Source organism: Acartia tonsa, chromosome 6 (assembly GCF_053477335.1).
Source record: "Acartia tonsa isolate MP-2025a chromosome 6, ASM5347733v1, whole genome shotgun sequence".
NCBI lineage: Eukaryota > Metazoa > Arthropoda > Copepoda > Calanoida > Acartiidae > Acartia > Acartia tonsa.
In genome coordinates this window covers 2,011,674-2,036,874 of record NC_137265.1, presented here as the reverse complement: position 1 = coordinate 2,036,874, position 25,201 = coordinate 2,011,674, and the positions used below count along the sequence as shown (strand labels likewise).

At 32.1% G+C, this 25,201-nt stretch overlaps 2 protein-coding genes across 2 annotated transcripts; both read left to right on the top strand.

Moving 5' to 3' along the window:
- The first annotated feature begins 651 nt into the window (after nucleotides 1-651).
- Nucleotides 652-1,249, top strand: LOC145321560 (uncharacterized). The gene is made up of 2 exons (XM_080162987.1): nucleotides 652-781; nucleotides 948-1,249. The coding sequence occupies exons 1-2, from the start codon at nucleotides 657-659 to the stop codon at nucleotides 1,210-1,212; spliced, it is 390 nt and encodes a 129-aa protein (XP_080019113.1). The 5' UTR covers nucleotides 652-656; the 3' UTR covers nucleotides 1,213-1,249.
- A 2,031-nt stretch (nucleotides 1,250-3,280) lies between these two features.
- On the top strand, nucleotides 3,281-7,645 carry LOC145321465 (uncharacterized). Its single transcript, XM_080162886.1, has one exon. It carries the CDS (start codon nucleotides 3,281-3,283, stop codon nucleotides 7,643-7,645), a length of 4,365 nt encoding a protein of 1,454 aa, XP_080019012.1.
- Nucleotides 7,646-25,201: the final 17,556 nt, after the last annotated feature.

Sequence of the window (25,201 nt, the reverse complement as noted above, 5' to 3'; positions counted from 1 at the left end):
TCAAATCCCCCAATTGCTTCAATTTTTTTTTCTCCAGTTTTAACAAGATCTTAGATATATTTTGTGATAGCATGCAATTAAAAGGTTAAAGCTACCCTGTAAAGGAGAACCATATTGTTAGTGATATCCTTGAGTACAATCACGTAGACAAATAAACATCATGTTACTTAACTAAGCTTTGTACTTAGCAAAACTTTGTACCATTTTAGATAGGCAAAATGTTCTTCAAATGAGACTAATTTTCATAACAAATTGTGTGAGCCTCCATGGCTCAGTGGTAAAACACTTGCATGGTGTTATCACGCTCCAGGTTCGACTCCCCTCAGGTATAAGTATTAATTCATAATCCGTGGTACTCATAGAGGTTACTCTTCAAACCAGGTAAAGGTAGATAAACAACCATATTCATGTGCTGCTGCAGTCCCAGACTATATATGTCTGTGATAATGTAGTGTGTGATAGATAAGCAGTCTGTCCTACATCTATAGTATAGCCCAGCGGTATGCTCTCAACCCATAGATTCGTTAGAACTATATGTACTTAGTATAATAACTCAGACTGGATAATAACTTGAGGAAGGTATGATAATGAGATAGTAAGTCACATGTAAGTATGTTCAAGATTTCAGCCCTTGAGCTACTTTCAGAAATCTGATAATGTCTGTGGTTGTAAGGGATGAGGTAATCACCAGGTTGATGGAATCAATCAAAGCGTCTACTCCTGAGTTTGTAGATATGGTAAACCTGTGTCTGCAAACAAAGAACATAGACATGTTCTATAGGTATGTCTGTGGTATCATGAACATTACCTCTATATGTAAGGTATGCACTTAGTCCGTAAACTCAGATAAGACAATGTCTTAAGGAAGGTATGTCAATATAATAGCTAATCACTCTAAAATTAGTGTGCTCAAGCCAATTCAAATAAAGGTATAATATGTTGTATAGATATATCTGTGGGACTATCATCCGTAGCCAAAGACAACTAGATAACATCTGCAATATGCAAAACAGCTATGGTGATGGTCTAGCAGAAGGGAGAGCTTGCCTGTGGCAAGAACTAAATGGTGGATTCCAGGACAGAGATATCCAGGACAGAGATAGCGACAGAACCCTTGGTTCTGATGACACAGACACAGAAGATGAGAATTTCCTAAGTCTAAATGTACCAAATAGCAAAAAAATAAAATTAGTGAATGTAAAAAATGAATGATAATATAGCTAATGTAATAATGTAATAAATACTGTATGGTGTCATAATAGTGCAATAATGTATGTGTAATGGTAATGTCATAAAATATAGATAATGTAATAATGTAATAAATAGTACAGTATAGTAATAATGTAAACATAATGTAATATGTAAATCCCAGTGTAATAAATAGTAAAAATATAATACTGTAATAATGTAAATAAATTAAAGAATATATATATGTATCACTCTAGAAAATAAAATGTTCTGTAATAAAATGACATAAAATATTAGTATATCACTAATCATAAACTACATGTATATATCCCTCCTTTCAGACAATAATGAATCCAAATAATGTATGCATAAAGTGTGGCATAAAAGATGAACCAGAATGGATAAACATAATAGAATGTCTAATCCAGACAGAAAATCATTGGGCATTAATCAGATACATGATTGGATTGGTATCCAGAATAAAAAGAAGATCTAATCGTTCGCCAATTCCTCACACATATCCATATGAATGCTATGATGATGTAGACTAAATATGTATGTCAAATATATAAATGAATCATTTCAGAGAACAAAATGTGTCAAAATGGTATAACAATAGATATTGAAGAATTGAATCACTGGATTGGAACTTTCAACATTGTACTTAAATCTAAAATTAATACATTAAATACAATGCTTCTAATAGAATATATGATCAATATGCTGATCAGGAGCTTAAACTGTAAATGCAATACTAAAAAAACAGGGGCATAAGTGTAATAATAAACTATGAATCAATAATTAAAACTGATTGTTACTAAGTTTCAGAATATGAATAACATGCAATACAATGACCAGTGCCTTACAGACTCTGTAATGGCACCAGCTCCATACTTGGAATTTCATGTCAATGATGAAGTCTGTGATGATATGTTCAGTGAGGAAGACACAATTGACAATAATCACGTAAATTGTTACGAAATGCATTACGATATGCTTAGTATACACTATTCATCATCTGAAAATGAAATCACAAATGATTCTTCTCATGATGTGGTCAATGGTGAAGAAAAATCAATTAGCATTTCATCTAATTCATCTGATTGGGATATTCCACCAAATCAGAATGTAAATCTAGAAAACATTCCAATGCTCAAAAGTGACATGAAGGAGGAAAATTTCAATGATGAGAGCAACTCAACTCTCTCCTCTGATTGGGGTATATCAACAAATCAGAATGTAACTCTAGAAAATATTCCAATGCTCAAAACTGACATCCAGGAGGAAAATTTCAATGATGAGAGCATCTCAACTATCTCCTCTGATTGGGGTATATCACCAACTAGAAATGATTCACATTGGGATAACGCTGAAAATGATGATGAAATAACACATTCATCACACTCTCCTGGTTGGGGAATAACAAAAAGTAAAACAGATAAAAATGATTCACATGACAGCTTGCCTAACATCTCACAAAAGAAGTACAAATTTGAAAATTCACATGAGAGCCTACCTGAAATATCACAAGAGAAGTACAAATTTGAAAACTCACCAGATAGCCTACCTAACATCTCACAAGAGAAGTACAAATTTGAAAATTCACCAGACAGCCTACCTGACATCTCCCAAGAGAATATCCTAATGACTAGAAACTCTGACAGTAATCATCCTATCCTACTAGAAAAAAACAAATTGGTAAGTGTTGTATCAAACTTTGAAATTGGTACTCCAGATAATGAAATAGAAATGATGAGTGATGAAGAGGAAATTCTACCAATTGAATGGTTCAACTCACCGGTGCAAGAAACTCCTGTTGTACTAGATGCAAATGAATTGGTAAGTGTTGTATCAAACTTTGAAATTGGTTCTCCAGATATCCAAACAGGAATGATGAGTGATGATGATGAAATTCTACCTGAATGGTTCAAATCACCTATGAAAGAAAACAATTCCAGTGAAGATCAAATAGATGTGCAATGGTTTGACAGCCCATTCACACAAGAACAAGCTGAATAAATGTAATCATAGTAATGTAATGTAACAAAAAAAAAGAAAATTGCCCAATATATAATGTTAATTTCAGATTAAAATGGCTAATCAACGAAATGTTCCACTTCAGCTGGAAGTACGAGCACATCATGATGCAAGGCGTCTTGGTCGAAGAAGAGATAACATTCGTGATGATCATGCAAGTATGAGATTAAAGAAAATGAAAATTGGAAATGTCTCGAAAGCAAGACCAGGAGAGGGTAGATTGTCAGAAGAAATTGTAAATGGCACATATAAAGTACTACCATTAGAAGATTCTGATGACACCATAGGATCCATGGTCTATAGATGTACCTTCTGTGGGGCATTGAAATATCTGAGAGAAACACTTAGTATGTGTTGTATGAAGGGACTATTAAGTAATGTTCCAGTGTTTCCGAGACCAACTCCTGAGATAGAAAGACTGATACATAATGATTCAGAAGAATCAAGTGTCTTCCGTAAGTTCTCCAGAACTATCAATAATGGTGTATCTATGTCAAGCCTTAGAGTTACACAACCAGATCATCTAAATTGTAGTGGAGTTATATTTCAAGGGAAAATATATCATTCACTTGGACCACGGGATTATGCAGAAAACGAAACACCCAAGTTTGCACAATTGTATATACATGACCCTACTGATGACACTACTTTGAGATATGAGAATTTGTATCTGCCATTAAGCACAAGTAATAGAGAGAAAGAGCTTATAAAGTCAATTCTCGAAAATATAGTTCCTGAGATTAAACAGTTTAATCCATTCGCAAGAGACTTTAAACAGCTAAGAGACTTACCAGCAGAGAGATTTGCTGAAGGTAAAGTTGTTATCTCTGCTAAACATAGGCCACAAGGAGCACATGAAAGAGTTTATAATGAATTCACAAATACAGGTGAAATATCTGTACTAACAGATGGAAATTCTAATCACAATGACATTGTAATACGTCTCAATGGTGTGGTCCAATCAATTCCTGAACGCCATAGAGCTGCCATGCCACTAAGATTCACACTGCTCTTTCCCCGAGGTACATATGGTTGGGAAGAGGGAAGTGGTCAACTAGACGGCACTAATAGGTCTCAAATATCCCCACGTGAATTCTACAACTTCCATATGATGATAAGAGAAGGGTTATTTGCAAATTTCATACATAAGACAGGAAGGCTGTTTCAAGAATGGGTATGTATGTCTTGGATACAAGCAGAAAATAACAGTCTCAACTATATACGTAAACATCAAAAAGAGCTGAGGTGTGATCAATATGACTCAGTAAGAAATGCAGTAAATAATCCAAATGGAGAACGAATTGGAAGACCAGTGATATTAACAAGTTCCTTCAGTGGAGGTCCACGTTGGTACCAGGCCAAGTTTCAAAATGGCATAGCTATATGCCGAGAATACAGAAAGCCAGACTTCTTCATTACAATGACCTGTAATCCTAATTGGGAAGAAATCAAATCACAGCTGTATCCAAATCAAACTGCACAGGATAGACCAGATCTAACTTCAAGAATATTCAAACTAAAGAAAGATCAACTGGTAGATGATATTGTCAAAGGAGGCATATTTGGAAGAGTAGCTGCATTGATGTACACCATTGAGTTTCAGAAGCGTGGTCTTCCACATGTTCATATACTAATAATACTTGCAAATGATGACAGAGTTCAATCACCTAATGAAGTTGATAAACTGGTAATAGCAGAACTTCCCCCTGATCCAAATGATCCAACAATAAGTGAACTTCAAAGAGAAAATAGACAAAAGTTACAAGATTTGGTGTCTCGCCAAATGGTACATGGTCCATGTGGTTCACAATGCTTAAAGGATGGCAAATGTAGCAAAGGATTTCCAAAACAATTTCAAAGAGAAACAACAATAAATCCTGAAACTAATTACGCTGTGTACAGAAGAAGAAAACCAATTGATGGTGGAAGGTCCATCAACATTCAGAGAGGTGGACAAGATCGTGTAATTGACAACAGTTGGATTGTGCCATATAATCCATATCTACTGTTGAAATATGATTGTCACATCAATGTAGAAAGCTGTACTTCTACAAAAGTTGCCAAATATCTGTACAAATATGTTACAAAGGGTAATTCTAGAGCAATGGTCAGTGCAACTGTAAATGGAAATGATGAAATTCAGAACTACATTGACATGAGAGTTGTTGGATCATGTGAAGCTGCATGGAGATTGCTGGACTTCCCCTTACAATACCAAAATCCCTCTGTCAATGTCCTCCGTGTTCACTTAGAAAATCAACAACAATTAGTGTTCGAGGATGGTTCAGAAATAGAAAACCTTGAGCAATTTAAAGAGACAGAGCTGACAGCATTCTTCAGATTAAATGAAGAATTAAAAGCTAATAATGCAGGCTTAGAATTGATGCCCAAGTATGTAGATATGCCAAAGCTATATACCTACCAATCAAAACATAGAAGATGGGCAATTCGTAAACAAAAACATGACACGATTGGTCGTGTGCATAGTGTTGGTCCTGCATCAGGGGATTTGTACTACTTGCGAATGCTTCTACATCACAATCATTGTCAAGGAAAAACAAGTTTCACAGATTTAAGAACCGTTAATGGTGAAGTGTGTGAAACTTACCAAAGAGTATGTGAGAGGCTAGGATTACTCCAAGGGGATGTTGAATACATCAATGCTTTAGAGGAAGCATCCCATACTAAAATGAGCCCTCAACTCAGAAGACTGTTTGTAATGATTCTGATATTCTGTAATCCAGAAGAACCAAGAGTGCTATTTGAAAGATTCTGGGATACTTGGAAGGATGATTATGAACGAAAAGCCTTAGCAATGAATGTTGAACTTGATGAACAACAGCTAAAATCATTAATTCTACAAGATATTGAATTAAACCTAGCAGCTCATGATAAAACACTAGCTGAGTACAGACTTCCAAATGTAACAATTGAAGATTTGAGGAGAGTCCAGCACATGACAACTATCCAACCAACAGCAATTAGAGAAGAATTGGACTTTGATGTGGTTCAACTACAAGAAGAAGCTGAACAATTAGCAAGAGAGCTTACAAATGATCAAAGAGATATATTCAACTGTGTTATCACATCTGTTCAACAAAGATCTGATTTGAGGCTTTTCATAGATGCCCGTGGTGGCTGTGGGAAAACATACCTACTAAATACCATCCTAAAATCAGTAAGATCTATGTCAGAGCAAGGAGAAATTTGCTTGGCAATGGCATCTACAGGAATTGCAGCAAATTTGTTACACATGGGTAGAACCTACCATTCTAGATTGAAAGCTCCATTAACTCCTAAGGATGATTCTACTCTCAACATACCTGTTCAAAGCAACCTTGCCAAGGTTGTACAAAAGGCTAGACTATTAATAATAGATGAAGCAACTATGATGGATTCATACATGTTGTCAGCTATAGATCGCTCTCTTCGTGATATAATGAACACTAAAGAAAAACCATTTGGAGGGAAAATTGTAATCCTTGCAGGAGATTTCAGACAATGTCTGCCTGTAATCAAAAATGCCACACAAGATACAATATCCCAACGTTGTATTAACACAAACAATCTGTGGGCTACTTTCACAATCAAAAGGTTATCTACAAACATGAGGGTCAATGCCAATCAGAATCCTAACCTTCATGCATTTGATAGATGGACTTTAGACATAGGAAATGGTATACAATCTCAAGTAAAAATACCTGAAAATATGATTGCCATCAAAATAACCTCTGAAACTCTTGCTATGCATAGGTTAATAGACATGGTATTTCCAAATATCAACGCTAATATATCAAATCCTGAATGGTTAAAAGGAAGGGCTGTATTAGCAGTAACTAATCGTCAGGTTAATGCTCTAAATACAATTGCTATGCAGAAACTAAATAGCTTAGCTGTAAAACTTGAGAGCACAGATAAATGTACAGATCCTAGACATGAACTAAGGTTTAATCCAGAATACCTCCATACACTTACCCCTGATGGATTTCCTCCTCACACTCTCATGCTAAAGCCAGGTGTCCCACTGATACTACTAAGAAATTTGAATCCGAAACAAGGATTGTGTAATGGAACTAAATTGATATTCAATGGCTTGATTTCAAACAGAGTATTAGAGTGTACTGTTGTTGAAACTCAGGAAAAAGTATTAATTCCAAGAATCACATTTGTTCCCTTACCTGAAACCTGGCCTGAAGACTGGCAAAGAATTCAATTTCCCGTAAAGATCGCATTTGCATTCACCATCAATAAATCTCAAGGTCAAACTATGCAAACTGTAGGATTGTTCCTTAGACCTGAAGTATTCACACATGGTCAATTGTATGTTGCTATATCAAGAGTAGGATCACCAGAACATTTGAAAATTGCATTAATTGATGATTATGTAAATAACATTGTATTCAAAGATGTATTAATTTGAATTAATAATTGTAATACATAATAATTGAAATACAAAATAATATTTTGATCCTACAAATAAAATATCAAGATAGAAAAGGAACGCGCAGCCAATAGCGCGCTCATAGCGCGCTCTTGGCTAGTATTTCTATATAGCTATCGCATAAGAAATTGTAATTGGGGACTAGTGTAAAAAGCAGCATGATGTCCATTTCCTTCCTGTCAATTTAACACACACACACACAAAACACAATCAAAATGTTAGGTTATAAAAAAAAGATTAAACGATTTGCATTAAATAGAAATTAGAAAAATATAAAGTTTATCATTACAAGATTAAAATGAATGTTTTTATAGACTTAAATTTGAATTTCTTTTTAATTCTTTTAATATTTATTATGAACTTAAATCAGATAGATAGTAATAGAATTTGATTACAATTTTCTCTAAATCGCTGTAATTGTTTGTATGTAATGCATTTATTATTCAGTTTGGCAAAAAGTTTTGTCAATATTGTAATATTTGGAGATTTTTCATGTAATTTAATATAAGTCCCTTTTTAAGGCAATATTTGTAAAGATTTATCATCAATTGTCATAACTCTACCTATATATATATATATTAGAAAATTCAGGAGCACTTTACATTGTCTGTCTAGGGCTTGATCCTTTCACCATATGTTAGTAGGTCAACCTACTTTTAATTTTATGCAAAAACTGTAAATAAATAAGTTTAAGTCAAATTTTAATTACTTGTTTATAGGAATAAAACTACTTTATTTATGTCTGCCTGTCTTTTTTTTTATTACAAACCCTTTAACATATACAAAATTGAAAGATAGGATGAAATTTTGGAGAAGACCAAACTGATGGTGATCTGAAAGCTTCACTTTACTTGTTGAATTTATTTCAAATAGGAAATGACAAGCCTTAATCAGTTATGGAATCAAGGCCTTGCTTCACCTTCTCTTTTTTAGATTTCGCTCTTGTTTTTGCATTAATCTAACTATGTTTATCCTATTATATAAAGTACTAAGGTTTTTTTGTCTGAAGCTTAAGATTTTAACTACTATAAAGTTTCTTTATAGGGAAGATCAACATTTGTCATAGGTTGGTTTTATACTATTTTGATTTTAGGTCTAATTATTGGGATGGTCTTAGGCTATATTTCTGTCCTCTAACTACCTGATTAAATACAGAGCCCACTAGATGCTAGTGGCGCAACTGCTAGTATATATATATTAGTTTTAACTTCTTGATTACAATATCAAACAGAATTACTACTAGAGGATCAATTTGTTTTACTTTTTTTGTTATTTTACTCTTAGGAAAATGTTTTCAATTTTGAAAAATTGAGTCCCCCCCCCCCCCCCACCGACAACGAACAACTCTGGCTGCAGCGCTCAGCTCCCTAGCCTGCCTAGCCGCAGCGCTCGGCTCCCTAGCCTGCCTAGCTGCAGCACCTCGGGGCTAAAAAAAACTAGTTTTAATCTTTTAATTGTGCACGGTTCATTTTTTATTAAATGAATAAGTTAGGGTACAATGTTTGGCACTTTCGATATAAGTTAATGATAATAACAAACCCACAGAATACGATAATACCTTCAGAAAAATCAATGAAAATAGTTTTTATACTAAATTTTGTTTTTTTATATTTTTTCTAAAATGTCATAGCAGAAGATGCAAAATGTCGTCTTTTTTGAAGGGATTCATCTTCTCTGAAATCTAAATTATCAATATATTTGTTTTGTAAATGGTTATTTACTAAGTATATTTGCGATTACTTTTATTTAATGAAATCTTCCAATTTTTAACATTTACAAAACAGCCTGCTTTATTGCATCAAGATCCATGACAGATCTATATAGGATATAAACGTCTATAAATAAGCTCGAGTCTTCCAATGGTAAAGTGTTTAAAACTCATAGTGCTCCAATAATCCTTATTAAACTCTCATTGACCAAAGCGATAGGACCTTTATTCTATTTGTTTATGGAATGAATTTAGTTTTTCACTTCATGTAGATATTTGAATTACATTGAAGTATTTAATCCTTATTTCATAAATAAAAAATATTCGTTCATAATAGAGTAAATCTAAGAAAACTGTATTTGAAAAGAATTCGAATGTGGCGACACTTCCTTTGCGTTAAAATATTAAAACTAAAATTTTAATCATATTAACCCTTTGGAGATGGTAATGTAAAAAAAATATAATTGAAAAAAATCTTTTTAAAATCATTTAAATTAATAAATATTTACTTCTTTCTTTTAGATATAGTAATGGCGGGGGAGGAAAATAGATTTATTGAGAAATAGATAATAGATTTGTACTTATAGAAAACTAGCCAATAGCGATATAGTTATATTGAGCCAACTCTAGTACGATATATGTCAAACATTTTATCAGAAAATATATTTAAAATTATAAATTAGAAACCTGAATAATTCTTCTTGTGGAAATAGTTTTCTTCTAATATTGATAAACATATGTCTGCTAGCATTAAGATGTTTGTACTGTCAATACACGTTGGGTTTTATTTAAAAATTTCTTTAAAATGTTGTTTTTTTTACCTTGTATACCAATAACGCAATATTTGCTATCAGAAAACCCCCGTACCACCCAATCGACTAAGACTCGCCTACGGCCCGATCTTTTAGGATTGCTTTGTAATTCACATTTTTGAAAGTCTTTCAACAGTATACATAGCAAATTCTCTCTTTTTTAACTAACTTTCCGAATAATATACCTTAAGCATTTGAATTGACAAAGGTTATGCTAATATTTTTACCATTCAAGTTTATTTAATATTCTAATAAATAGCGCAACACTCCAAGTTCGGCTACTTTTCATGAACATATGATCTGAAGAGAATGCTCTGACATAATGTCATATAAGGATATTATAATATTCATTAAAAAAATTGTTATTTTTGCATATATGTTACATTTTACAGTGTTTTGTGGCTCAAAAGAAAGACAATTAAAATGTATTTCATATTATATAGTTTAAATTACATAACCTAGAAATAGTAAAAAGTTTCCTTTCTTTTTTTGTCGCATTAGAGAAATTAACAAAGATTTTCATTAAAAACACCTTAGTGTAAAAATTAAATAGTTTAAATATGGTCACAAAAAGGTTCAATTAGTTAATTAAATAAATCATTTTCATCAAATGACGATTAATCTCTATTACTAAGAATAAAGTGTAAAAAGATGTTTTCATTTTAATTTTAAGGAACTTAAAATGCATTTTAATACCTTTTAATGATTTATTTTTTAAAACATCATTTTATAAAATGTTATTGATTTTTAAAGTTATATAATAGAATGTTTTTAAATTTTGTTAACATTTTGTTTTAAATGTAGAAAATTGGTAATTCTAAACATTCAAAAATGATTTTATTAAATTTTCATCACTTAAATTGCATGTTTGATGAAAATTTCAACTGATAATTCAAGAAAAATTGTTTAAGTTTTATTTTATTTTACTTTGAATTGTTAAAAAAATACATTTTTGTCAAAAAAGGAGAAGTTATACTTTCCTGAAAAAAAGACCCAAAACATGAAAATTAACATGTGTAATGAGATTTTTTTCTTTCAGGCTTAATTTTAAGTAATTATTGATATTTTTTGTAAAAATGATTTGATATAAAATGTTTTAAAACTCGATTTAAGTAGTGGTGCGAAAAAAGGTTGCAAACTTTTGCAATTTTCATTGCATAAAAAAATTTTCTCAGATTTTAAAAATAGCAAAGGGTGTTATTAGATGTACTTACACATACAATTGCTAAATCAATTTGGCCAAACACTAAAATAAAGTTTTTACATCTGAGGGTGGAACAGTGTGTACATTCTATAACTGCGGAGAGCCATTTATAATACGATGCGAGAAATAACTATTATTTCATGTTGCTTTTGTAATTATATTGAAGTAATTAATTTCTATTCTTAAAACAGAAAATTTAGTAGTGAAGCACAGATAAGTATTTAGCATTTAGCAAAATACCAAGAAAGTAAAAATAACAGATTTTTAGGATTTTTGTAATGAATTTCACAACCCAATCTATTTTCAAAAATTAAAAAAAATACATTTTCCTTCAGCATGCTTAGGTATATGCTTAACTGTCATTATAATTTTCAAATAAAAATCTGCCTTTTGTCATAAAATGTAATTGTGTCATATTTCCATAGTAAAACATGACTTTAGTTACAATACAGGTGACAGAAGATAATAAAGGTTCCTCTTCAAGATATAGAGTATCTTTGCTAGTAAAAACAAAATATAACAAAGAAAATAAATTATTGGAAAGAAATTTTTGAAAGGAGGATGTCAACATCTAAAAGTAGCGAAGCAACAAAGCAAATGAAAGGAAATTATGGGCTTCAACGACAGTAATGATGCTCAGTGGTCATACGAACCTTTACACAAAATTTTACAATTTTATCTTTGTGCAAATGTGGAAATTGACTGAAATTGCAAAAGAAAGTACACATTTTCCCAAAAAACTTTGATGTCTTCTAGAGCCTTACAGACAGTCTGACAAACCAATTGAGTTGCAGACTAGATGTTCAAAGATCAGAAAAATCTTCATTTCAGTTGTCTACAGATGTAGAGATGGATGGACATTTCAAATAGTAGAGTAGCTTTGATGATATAGAGAGATAGTAGCATTACATTAGACAGGATGACAGGAGTTATACACTGGATGGCATTCTTCAACAATAGCAGTACAGACCTTTTTTCAAAGTGTTAGGTCAGACAGACATAGAAAGATATAAATTATAATATGTTATAAGTAAACTCATAAGGAAAAAACTAGGATGGTAACATCCATAAGTAGCAAAGCCCCTAAATGTTAAAGTAAGAACAGGAAAGCAAAAAGAAGAAAGAAGAAGCATAACAGACAGAAGGATATGATCAGTGGTCATATGAATTTTTACACAAAAATTATCAGTCTTTCTTTTATATAATAGCATAGAAAATTGATAAGATATAAGAGCAGTACCGTTAGATCGACAAACAGTGTAATTTTTTATAGCAGGCATGTATTTGTCAGTAAAGTTTTCACCAAATTGTAGAAGAGTAAAGCATATTTTTCCTATACAGCAGTGTCATACAATAATCATTAAACTTGATAAAATAGGGAAATCACAAAGCCTTTAAAACCACGCAACCTTTTAAAAACAAAAATTTCAAAATCTAGGAATCAATCTAGCACTGCAATTATTGGACAAATGTTAATGAAAATTGATGAAAATATGTAGAATATGAGCATATTCAATCCCTGATAATTTCAGCTGTCAATCCTAAATAGGAATAGTGAAAATCAAGAAAACCTAAAAATCTAGGAATCGATCTAGCACTCCAATCAATATACAAATATTGATAAAACTTGGTGAAAATATATAGAATGTAAAATAAATTAATCCCTGAAAATTTCATTTTTCATTCTTAAAAAGGAGTCGAAAATTTAAAAAAACATAAAATCTAGGAATTGATCTAGCACCGTAAATAACAGACAGATGGACAAAACAAAAAAAATAGCTGTCTATCTTTAATAGGAGCCGAGAAAATCAGGTTTACCCCATAGTGTTACGGAATGACTTACTGACTGACTAACTGACGGACGGACAAAGTGAATTATAGAGTAGCTTTGCTACTAAAAGGATACGAAAACTGATGGACAGAAAAGGTGAGGTATAGAATGCTTTCCAATAAAGTGCATATCAAGCACTGAAAACAAACTGATTAGATCTTTGAAAATCAAGAGTGGACAACTCTGCTATAAGAAACTATAAGACAATGAAATATTAAGACAAACTGAAAAGCAAAGTTCCATGGAATCAAAACAGGATAGTTAAAATTAAATTTACTAATTGGCTCTGTTATTTACCGTGGAAAAGGTACATCATTTAATAAAAGCTTCCTTAAATCCTTATACTAAAGTAACAGGATGTCTCTGTATTTGCGAGTTTGTACCAAAGGATCTCGCTAACCGCTGAACCGATCTGATTCTCCCTAACAGGGTAGTTTCTTATAAGTCCCGGGAAGGTTTATAACTATTTTGGGGGAGGGTACCACCACCCTCAAAAGAGAAATCACAATGAATCACAATGAAAAATTTAAATATTTCCGCCGCATAGTGTCGCTAGCGTAGTCGCGCTGCGTAGAGACATGAATTTAACAGCTGATAACATAGACAAATTAATTCTTAAATTAGATACTTAAAAAAAAAAACATTTAAATGCCACTAGAGGACTCTAGGGGTGTAGCCGCTAGTTTCAATTAAAGTAATATTTAATTGTAAAACCAAAATAGATAAACAAAACATCCAATAGATTTACAAAGGGGATTGGGGCTGGTTATAGTTTTATGGTATTAACAAGGATGACAACATTCATAAGTAGCGAAGCTCAAAAAATTATGGATGGATATCTGGAATAAATAGATTGCAATTTCATAAAAAAAATATTACACTAAAAAAAATTACGTAAGATTTATAATGTGAAAATCTAGGAGTCGATCTAGCGCCTCAACTAATCAATTCTTAATGAAACTTTGTGGGGATATGTATATTGTTAACTTATTTGATCCCAAAAAATATCAGTCATTTATCTCAAACAGGAGTAAAGAAAATCAAACAAAACTTAACATTGTAAAAATCGAACTATCACCCCAAGCAATAGGCAAATCGCGATGAAACTTAATAAAATATGCAGAATATGAAAATATTCAATCCCTGAAAATTTCAGCCATCTAGATATAGGAGTTGAGAAAATCATTGAACCTTAAAAATGTAGGAATCGATCTAGCACCCCAACCAATTGAAGAATCTTAATGAAACTTGGTGAAAATATGAAGAATAGACCTATTACTCAAAATACCATTTTTCGATTTTCATTCTTCTGCTAACCTAAAAAGTTACTTTAGGGGCATAGAAATTCGTGTACAAAATTTCAGCTCTCTATCTCTACTGGCGACCTAGCGCCAGGCATGTAAGATATCAACAGATAACAGTATCACGGCGGTTTTAACAACATCTCAGCAATGTGCAGGTTTTAAGCTCTTCTGCATATTTCAATTTAAACACATAAGGACAAAGATATGATATCCCAAAAATCTGTTGTCAAAGTCTACTCTACACCTAGCGCCAGTCAGTTTTCTTAAATCATGCATTAAAAACAATGAAAACAATGAAAACAGAAATTGCCAGCGCTAGGTGTAGAGTAGACTTTGATAAAAGATTTTTGGGATATCATATCTTTGGGATTATGTGTTTAAGTTGAAATATGCAGAACACCTAAATTCATCTTCCAAGCCATTATCTAAGCATTTTACATGCCTGGCGCTAGGTTGCCAGTAGAGATAGAGAGCTGAAATTTTGTACATGAATTTCAATGCCCCTAAAGTAACTTTTTAGGTTAGCAGAAGAATGAAATTCGGAAAATGGTATTTTGAGTAATAGGTCTAATGAAGAACATTAACATAATAAATCTCTGAAAATGTCAGCTCTCTATCTTTCATAGGAGCAGAGAAAATCACGTTTCCCCCTTTCTGTCTCTGACGGAAGGACGGACATTTCGAATTATAGAGTAGCTTTACTAATATTAAAAATTACATTGGTATAAACATTTTCATAAGAAAACGTCGAGCTAGTATATATTAAAAGCACTTCAATAGACCATTTTACAAGGACGTTTGTTAGTGCCAACCAATCAAGATTTACAAGTTAAGTTCCCAAAAAAGCCTATGAATGAGAGAGAACCAGTATAATTTACTAAAGTACCCTTATTCCTGCATAGATTAAAGAAAAGAAGTTTTTTTAAATAGAATAATTCTTTATGTATTGTTCCATTTATAAAAAAAAGAATAAGAGTTATCCATTAATTTTGTTAAAAACAAAGACATAAAATATTATACTTATAAAAAATGTAAATGTCATAAGTTTTTGCCTGAATATTTTTTTATATTGTATATTGTATTCCTTCTTTTTAATATTTTTAAAAGCGAAGCTTTTCTATGATTAGGATCGGTCTAGAATTGTAGATAAGAATTGTCCTATTGATTTCAAATTTTTCATGGTGATTCCTTTAGAAGTTAGGTACGATTTAGAAAGCGTAGCAACTCTATTATCATTACCAGAATGTCCGTACGTCCATTTTAAACATTTTGATTTTTTACTTTTTTAACAACAAATTTTAATCTAATTTTCCCATTGATTTTTGGTATACTAATTCCTGAAACAACAAAGAACAATATTATAAGCAAAGCAACTCTATAATCAAGTAATAGAAATGTAAGTATGTCCATAAACATTATCCTGTATCAAGAAGTTTTTCAACAAATTTACTCACAATTTTGCTTTGTCTCTTATTCATTTATATTCTGATTATTCAGTTCTGACAATTTACAAGTGTTAATGTCAGTTTGTCCAACCGTTTCAGAGCTTCACTTTTATGGATGCATGTTGTCATCCTTGTTATTACAATATCCTAAGTGAGCAAATACTCATTTATTTATTTCGGTAGATATTCAAGGTATATCCAAATCTAAATAAATCTAAAATAAAATTCTTAACAAAATTCAGTTTTAACATGGATAAAAAGTTAATAATGTTAAAATGTTTGCTAAGCTTAAACAATTATTGGGTATTGGATTGACAAACAAAATGTTTCATTTGTGGCAAGGTTACCCATCTTTTGATAAAAAAATATATTTAATTAAATCTTGAGGCCTCTCAACTAAATAACAATTTCTTTTGAAAATGTAATGAAATTAATTTTTACATTATTTTTGTTAATAAAATTATTCTGTAGTTTCTTCATTTTTCTGTCATTTTTGAATAGAGGTATTGATTTGACAAAATAAATGTTAAATTTAATCTTTTGATAAAAATTCTATTCAATTTTAGCTTGAGGCCTTTTAACTAAATTACAATTTCTTTTGAAAATGTAATGAAATTAATTTTTACATTATTTTTGTTAATAAAATTATTCTGTAGTTTCTTCATTTTTCTGTCATTTTTGAATAGAGGTATTGATTTGACAAAATAAATGTTAAATTTAATCTTTTGATAAAAATTCTATTCAATTTTAGCTTGAGGTCTTTTAACTAAATTACAATTTCTTTTGAAAATGTAATGAAATTAATTTTTACATTATATTTTAATGTATATTATTTTTGTTAATGAAATTATTTTGTATGTTTTTTACTTTTTTTTAATTTGACAACATTTTTTTTTCAAAAAGTTACTAAACTATACTTAGCACAGGAAGGTTTTTATATTTCCAAAAACTGGAGCTTAAAACAGTCGTAACAGTATGGAAAACTTTTCTACAATTAACACAAATTTAAAAAAAACGTCTTCATTTTTTCCATACCCTTTATGTTGATGGTACTCAAATAAACAAATGATTTCACCAAAAAAACTTTACTCTAAACATTTATACAAAATTAATGGACTTATCCCCAATACTGCAAGTTTAAAGTAATAAAATATTATGGCAACCTTTCTCTGTGCTCTGACTAATGTTGGCCTGGACTATTGAATAGTTCACCTTGAACTAGAGAATAGGCAGGATTTCTTCTGTTGTTTGCAAAAAATGAAAAAACTAGAAATATTCAGAGTAATTATTCAAATAGTTTTGCTTTGTCTGTTTATATTTCAAATGCAGAATTCACTTTGGAAATACCTTAGCAAGCCAATAGTACAACAGACTTCAAAAACGTCTTTAGATGAAATTGAGAGACCAATTATCTATGTTTGTCAAGATAATCAGTTTCAATACTCAGAATCTCCAAAATATGGATACCACTATCTGACACAGTTTATCTCAGGAAATATTGAAAATGGTAAACTCTCATGGAAGGGAAAACATGGAAACTTGACTTACAGGGAATTGCATGAGCGCCTTTTTCAATACAACTACACCAAATCAAACCTAATTCTCTGGAAGAATGTGAATAAAACTTGGATTGAAGCAAGCAGTGAGCTAGAATTAGCTAACATTCCTGCCTATGGATTTTGCATGAAATTAAAGAAAGATGGTTTATCTCATATAGCTATTGATGGTGAAAAAGATCTAACATTTTTTATTGCAGATCCATCCACAGCAAACAGACTAAAAATATCTCATGTAGGCAATGGAATAGGTAGCTTGAGAAAAAATCATGACAATACCTATAGATATTACACCTATCGCATGGATATAACTTTAAATGATGCACATACATTTGAGGGTTCTGAGTGCCAGGACTACAGTAAGATAGGAAGTAGTTATGGAGAATGCATTGAAAATATATTGGAAAAAAAGTTGATTGAATGGTATGGATGTATTGTACCTTGGTTCCCTAAGAACACAAGTCTTGTATGTGAAGGAGATAAGGAAATTAACCCTTAACGGTCGGGGGGGGGGGGGCGTTGAACGCCCCCCCATCCGGTTTTTTCTATCTCATTTTCTGTGTGTGAAAGATGAAGAGCCCAAACTGCTTGACTTTTTAAGTATGGGTATGACACATAACTGAGAGTTGGAATTTTTTGAATATCTCCATCCTAGCGGGCACAGGATGCCAGCAAACCTGGCAGGGTCATCCAGGTAAAGAGCAAAAATATTTTTTTGACTAAAACAAAGCATTTTATCATACCAAAATACTAAAAAATCCTCTAATAGTACATCCTTATATGAAATACAGGTGTTCAAGTCACTTTCAGGTTCCAGGTATGATCCTGCAGGTCCTGATCCTCCAGGTCTCCAGAAATCTTTAAAAGGCTCCTGTGGCCGCAATTTTTGACTTAGAGACTTCAAATTTTAAACTTAAGCTTTTCTGACATGTATACATAACGTATTAAAATTTCATAAAGATCCGCCGCCGTTTTCCCGCCAACCGCCGACTGCGGCGGCTGGCAGCTGCCAAGTACAGCTGCGGCCGCTGAAATTTATATTTGATATTTCTAATGTAAAATTTACATAAAGATAAACATTTTCTGGAAAAAAATTTTTCTTCTAGCTTCAAAAATAAGAAAATTACAGCCGTTTGAAATTTTTAAGAAAAAAGGACCTAAAAACAAAGGTTGTTAAATAAAAGGGTGAAGGAAGCGAAAATTGACTTAGACTTATAAAAGGTCGGAAATTCATTATCAAACAGGGGTCTTGCACAAAAAAATTTAGCCCTCTAGCTCTAATAGGAACTGAGATAATAAGGGGGGGCGTTGAACGCCCCCCCCCCCCGACTGATTAAGGTGCGGCAAGGGGCCCGACTGTAAAGGGTTAACATGAATGATGAGATAGTTAGAGTCAATGCTGTTTATCAGCTCAAAATGTTACACTCTGGACAAGATTTGAGTATATTTTCAACTTGTTTAAAACCTTGCCTGACCATGGATCTAAAACTGACATTAGTTTACCAAATATCAAATCTGGTTGATCTTGGAGGGTTTGAGATATCCTTGAATAATGAGGTTGTTGTTCACACTGCTGTCATAGCCTATGATATGTTTAATCTTGTTGTGGATCTTGGGAGTGCTCTAGGCTTGTGGTTGGGCTTAAGTGCTCTTAGTATCTTTGATACTGTCCTTCAAGTTTTTGGTGCTCATAGAAAAAAAGTATTTATGTTTCTTGGTAAGAAGACTGAAAATGAATAAATAATATGTAAAATAACACTGATATTAATTATATCCAATAATAGATGTATTCAATTTTGTAAATTTTGACTTTGGAAGATTACTTGCTACACCTTCATATGTTATAATTAAGACAGCCCTCATTTTTTTGGTAAATTTCAAGTTTATATCAACACACTAGAATTGAAATTTTATAAAATCTTTAAAATTGAGATCACACAAAAGCTTTAAAACAGGTCTTTTTGCAGATTTTAAAAACTTTTCAGTGCTTGTGTGGTTGCATTTTTAGCATTACAGAAAAATATATTGAATGGTTCATTTTTTTGCATAAATCAACCATATTTTGGCGGGGGGCAAGATAGGGCACCATGTATAATTTAATATTTAAATGAATGTATGATATTTTATTTCTTGTTTGTTTGTATGCATGGCTTTAATTCGAACTTTTTGTCTAAATATAAATGCAAATACATAAGTTTATGTCAAAGATTCACTCCTTGTTTTTAGTAGCAAAACTACTCTGTTTAGATATGCCTGTCTTATTTTTACTTCAAACCCTTTAACAAATACAAATTGTAAGAAAGGATGAAGTTTTGGAAGATACCGAATCGATGGTGATCTTTGTCAAGATCTGCTATTGATCAGCGACGCGACAACGAAGAGAATAACCGATTCCTACTACCTAATATCTATTGAGCCCAAGTTTGCACAAATACTTTATTTGAGAAAAGTCGAAAATTATAATACTGTGGCACTAAACAGAAAAAACATAATTAGAATATTTTCACCATATCAAAATAGAGACAATAGAAATTTATACATTATACAGTCGCCTCACTACAAATATATTTAGAGAAAGCGAAGCTTCTCAATAGGCAATCATTTCATTACACATAACAAGATAGATATTAATCATATAATTAACCCATTGGTGCCGAACCGAGTTTTAAAACCCGGTGCCAGAAAATGTAAAAAAACCGGTTTCCGGCTTCATAATTGCATCATTCTCAGTATGAATCCCCCCTCTACTACCCTGGCTTTCATTTCCCCCTGGAGCAGGCAGTTTTGCTTACTTCCGTTTGCCGGTATAGATCAACAAAGTTTGAAAATCATGACAATTCAAAATACCCCATCTAACTTTTTTGTTTTTATAGTAAAGTCGCTGATTTTTTTCGTTAAATCTAAAGTTTATTGACAAGTACATCTATTTCTGAATTCGTTTTATTTAAATTATTATTTTTTATATGATTTTTTTATCGTTTTTTTACGCCCTATATAGGCCCGGTTCGGCATTTCCATTTTGAGTCTGAAATTTTTATTACTCGGTTTCACTAATAGATCTTTTTTGACAACAACAACAAAACAGGGTTTTTTTACCCAAAATCGCCGGCTAAACACGAAATTTGAAAAAAATCGCTTCGTATTATACTTGTAGCTCTTTAGATTACATGAGGTTGTGTAGTTTTCAATTACGGATCGTATCAAAGTTCACTTTTGGCGTTCAAAAATTACATTTTTCGATTTTTGGTCAAAATAACCGGGTTTATACAGGTCAACCGGGTTTTAAAACTGGGGGAAAGCACCAAAAACGGGTGTTAATGCCTGGTTGGTATTTATGGGCAAGCCGAACCGGGTTTTTTTGCAACTTTCCTGTGCATGCCACTAGAGCAAAACAAAAAAATACGAATTCCGTTTTGACCATTATAAAGCTTCCCTGAAACTTACAGCTCGATCGGCCCATAAAAGTGGCGCTCGGCACTAATGGGTTAATACAATCTAAATTGAATTAGATTAAACCAGGGATAAGGGATGGGAAATGTAGGAAAATATTATTTTAGGCCTATTTCAAGCCTAGGCCTAATAAACCAGTTTTGGGATGGCGCAGTGGTTCGTCCTAAATGCTAATGAAAAAGCTGTGTGTGTGTGTGTGTAGATAAAGTATAGAATCAAATTCAGGTAGCTAGTTTAAAGTAAAAAACATAACTTTTTATAAACCTATATATTAATGGCTTTTGTAAAATGAAGTTTTTTCTCTCCCAAAATTTTTTTCTCTTTTACTTTGGTAATTTGAACTGTCAGAAAGCTATCGTTGGGTTTCCCTTAGACAGATTTTAGTTTGTATTATTTGCATTTTTATTAATGAGTAAAAATTTAGTTTGAAAATTTCATTGCTAATTAAAATTCAAAATAAATAAATAAATATGCACTTGGGTAACATTCTATCAAGTTCTTTGGATACTATAATGTAATGATATATCTGTACTTTGTTGTATTGTACAAATATTAGGGTTAAGGTGTTGTATCAATTCCATATTAAATTTTTAAAATTCAAAATACAATTTATTTTTATAGGAATTTGTAATAGTTGCAATATCCCTTTAGAATCTAGGCCGGGACCTAATTAATGGCCAGGTTTCCTTTCCATTATCCCTAGATTAAATCACTCTATCTTAAGTTCCATCAAATACAAAGAACAAAATAAATCTGTTTTATTTTTGGGCTTGTAAGTAAAGAATAGAATTAATGGGTATATTAATGGTAACATCGCACCTTATGAGGCGATTCTTTGAATTTTTCACAGTAGCTTTTCTCCTATTTCTAGCCCCTGCAGGGGCCTCTAACCCTGCGGGGCCTATCACCTAACCCTGTGGGGCAATCATCTAACCCAATATAACGATGCTGTGAGTATTGGTGCAAAAAATGGGGACATGATTCCAGTGACGTCAAATTTTTCTTTCCCGAAAAAGGGAAGGGGGGAAGAAAATCTCTTCAAAAGAGATGGGGAAAACCCCCTTTTCTCCCATCTCTTTTTTTCTTCCCCCCTTCCCTTTTTTGGGAAAGAAAAATATGACATCACTGGAATCATGTCCCCATTTTTTGCGCCAATACTCACAGCATCCAATATAACTTAACCTAACCTAAAATAACCTATAACCTTAAGTTTTTTTTGCAGAGATAACAAATAACATAAATTACTGGTGTTATCCTCTTAGAAAATTTATTTCTCAATTTTGAAAATTTAAGAACCCCCTCCCCCCAACAGAGAACAACTGTTTTAGGTTAGGTTAGGTTATAGGCTAGGGAGCCAAGCCCTGCAGCTAGGCAGGCAAGGGGGCCGAGCGCTGTGGCTAGGCAGGCAAGGGGGAAAAATTCTAAGAGGATATTACCAAATTACTATATAATAAAGGAGCTACGAAATCTTCAGCAAATCCCTTATCCCTACTTAAATTTTTGTATAAAATATTTGAGAAATTTTTTATGTAGATTTCAAAAATGATGTTGATTTTTTTTATTTAAATTTTTTAACTCAAAAAACGCGCAGCTAGAAATTTAATCAACGAATTTTAACTATTTTCCGCTTTCTGGAAAGTTGTAGATATTTTACGATTAAAGCTGCTGGTATTTTAAAGGCCTTGCTTCATCCTCTCTTTCATTAGTTTTCTCTCTTGTTTCTACATTAAACTGTTTAAACCCTATTTTTTAAAGGGAGGTCGAAAATATACTAGGGCACCAGCACCTGTAGAATCAGACTGCAGATCACAAATTTGAGTTAAGCTCCCAATCAACTTTTTAGGGGGAATTTAAAAATTTATTTTTACTGTTAATTGGGAAATTTTTTACAGACCAAAAGGGTCTTTTAGTTTGGGGTAAAATTTTTACTTACAGACCAATTTTATATAATTCACTTTATATTAATACAATAAAAAATCATTACTCTGTTCAATGCAAATAATTATTTTCTAAAACAATTATTCGCATTAAAAATTTAACATAATACAAAAAAATTTAAATAATCAAAATTCCAATGGTTCAAAACCTTTTCAAATATGGAGTCAATTCCCATTAATATCTTCTGATTTAGAACTGGTTCAAACCCGTACTAAAAATAATCAATTCTATCTTATGATATCCAGTTTTCTATGAATATAACAAAATGCAATTTGTTAGCCTGTACCTTAGGCATCTTGGGGTTAACAAAACTGGTTGTTAATCCTATAATTGTACATTTTTATATTAGTAGAAAGCTGATTATAATATGGTGCAATAAATTCTAATTAAAGTTTACAAAGCGGCGGTGCTATAGAAAGTTTTTGACTGTTTGACTTTTACATCATTCTGGGACTATTTCTGCAATTGCATGTCTTCCCCAAATATATTAATTTTCTCGTATTCATTCGAATCCGGTGGATAGAAACCGGTTCTCATCCATACGAAAAAACTATGTCTAGCATCGTATTATATCCAGATTTCTACGAATATAAAAATGTACAATCATAAGATTAAAACCAGTTTTTTAGCCCCCAGGTGCGGTAGGCACGGGCTAAAAAAACATATTGTACATTCTATATCCGCGGAAAGCCGTTTATAATACGATGCGAGAAATAACTATCTATTACACTACTTTTTATACGCGAAGCCATTAAGGAAAAAGAATAAGAGGTTGAATACTCACCCCCTTTCCTTGTAAAATACTACTTTCCCATCCTCCAAAAAAATTTTTAAAAATTCTGCAGATAAACAGCACGCAGCTTTTTGCATATTAATACAATGAGGATAAAAATAATAAATATCTCTCAAAAAGCGCACAGCCAGGCGCTGTTTGGTATGGGTAAAATGTTTATTCCACTTTTTTAAAAAACCTGAGGATTCACCATTTATGATCATAATATATTTTATTTCAAATTAGCTTAAATGTAATGTTTAAATCTAATTAACATATTAAGCCTTTTAAATGTTTACCAATAATGATTGATAGTTCAGTATTGCCACCACTAGGGGCGCTAGTTGTCCTTATTCAGAATCATACTAGTAAAAAGGCTATATATAAATTAAATAAATGTTTTAAAAATTACTTCTTTAAATTAGTGTATAAATTTTAATGCTATATACGTTTTTTCTAAGTTAATATTTGGTTTAACTTTATTTTCAAATATAAGTATGGGTTTAAAAATATTTTGAAATTTAGTGATCCATATATAACGCTAAAATACCCTTTAGTGAAAAAAATACAGAAAACAATAAAAATGATAATTTTCTATACATTTATAAACATTTTTGTCAGAATTATTTATATTTAACAAAATTTCTATAACTCCTTCAAAACGCAGATGTTTGCTTTAAACAGGCAATATAATTATCTAGAATATACATAATTTTTAACATACTCCCTTTTTTCAAAGAGGTGAAAAAACAGTTTAATTTAACGCAGCAATAGCGAAAAAAAGGCCTATTGGCCCACTGACTATTTTTGTTCTCTAGATTCCTCTCTTTTATTATTTTTTCTATGGGGAAGCCTTTCTATAATTATTAAAAGCAAAGCTTTTATATTATTAGGGTCGGTTCGTCCATCTGAAAATCTTTTCCTGTGTCCTAGGGTGAAACCGACAGCTGCCATGTCTAGTATGATAATTTTTTATGCCTGTTTTATACTAGTAATAAACTGGGTTTGATCAGTTTCTTTGTAGAAAATTAAGTTGAAGGGGGATTTTTTTTGGTGATTTTAAGCTAATTTCTCGGGCGGTAGGATACCCCCTGAGAAATTAGCTTAACATCACCAAAGGACAAGTACGTACATTACCTTAAAGAGTATAATCTAATCGGTTCAGCGGTTACTGAGATCTTAAGCTTCCGAAGGACGGGAGGATAGATGGATAGATTCTACTTTTTATTATAGACCAGCGGCTGCTCCAATAGCATCTAGGGACGATGTATTCACAGGTGAAGAAAATAGCCTAAAACCATCTAAAGGCTCACATCTAAAAAGGAAATAGTATAAACCAACTCACGACCTTTGTGAAGCTTCCCTTAATGTTAATGTCGTGTGGGTGAGTTGCACCTGGACTGAACAGTCAACTTGTCAACTCAAGGCCAGACTCTTGGTCCTTCACCTCATACCCGTGGTACAGTACATTGCAGACAACCAACCCTTTGATTGCACGATCTTTGTCTGGAGATC

Excerpts from the sequence above, each read along its gene's own strand:
- LOC145321560 (XM_080162987.1), top strand. The coding sequence starts at position 657 with ATGTCTGTGGTTGTAAGGGATGAGGTAATCACCAGGTTGATGGAATCA. Across the intron at positions 782-947 it reads AACATAGACATGTTCTATAG|ATATATCTGTGGGACTATCA; the intron begins GTATGTCTGTGG and ends TATGTTGTATAG.
- LOC145321465 (XM_080162886.1), top strand. The coding sequence starts at position 3,281 with ATGGCTAATCAACGAAATGTTCCACTTCAGCTGGAAGTACGAGCACAT.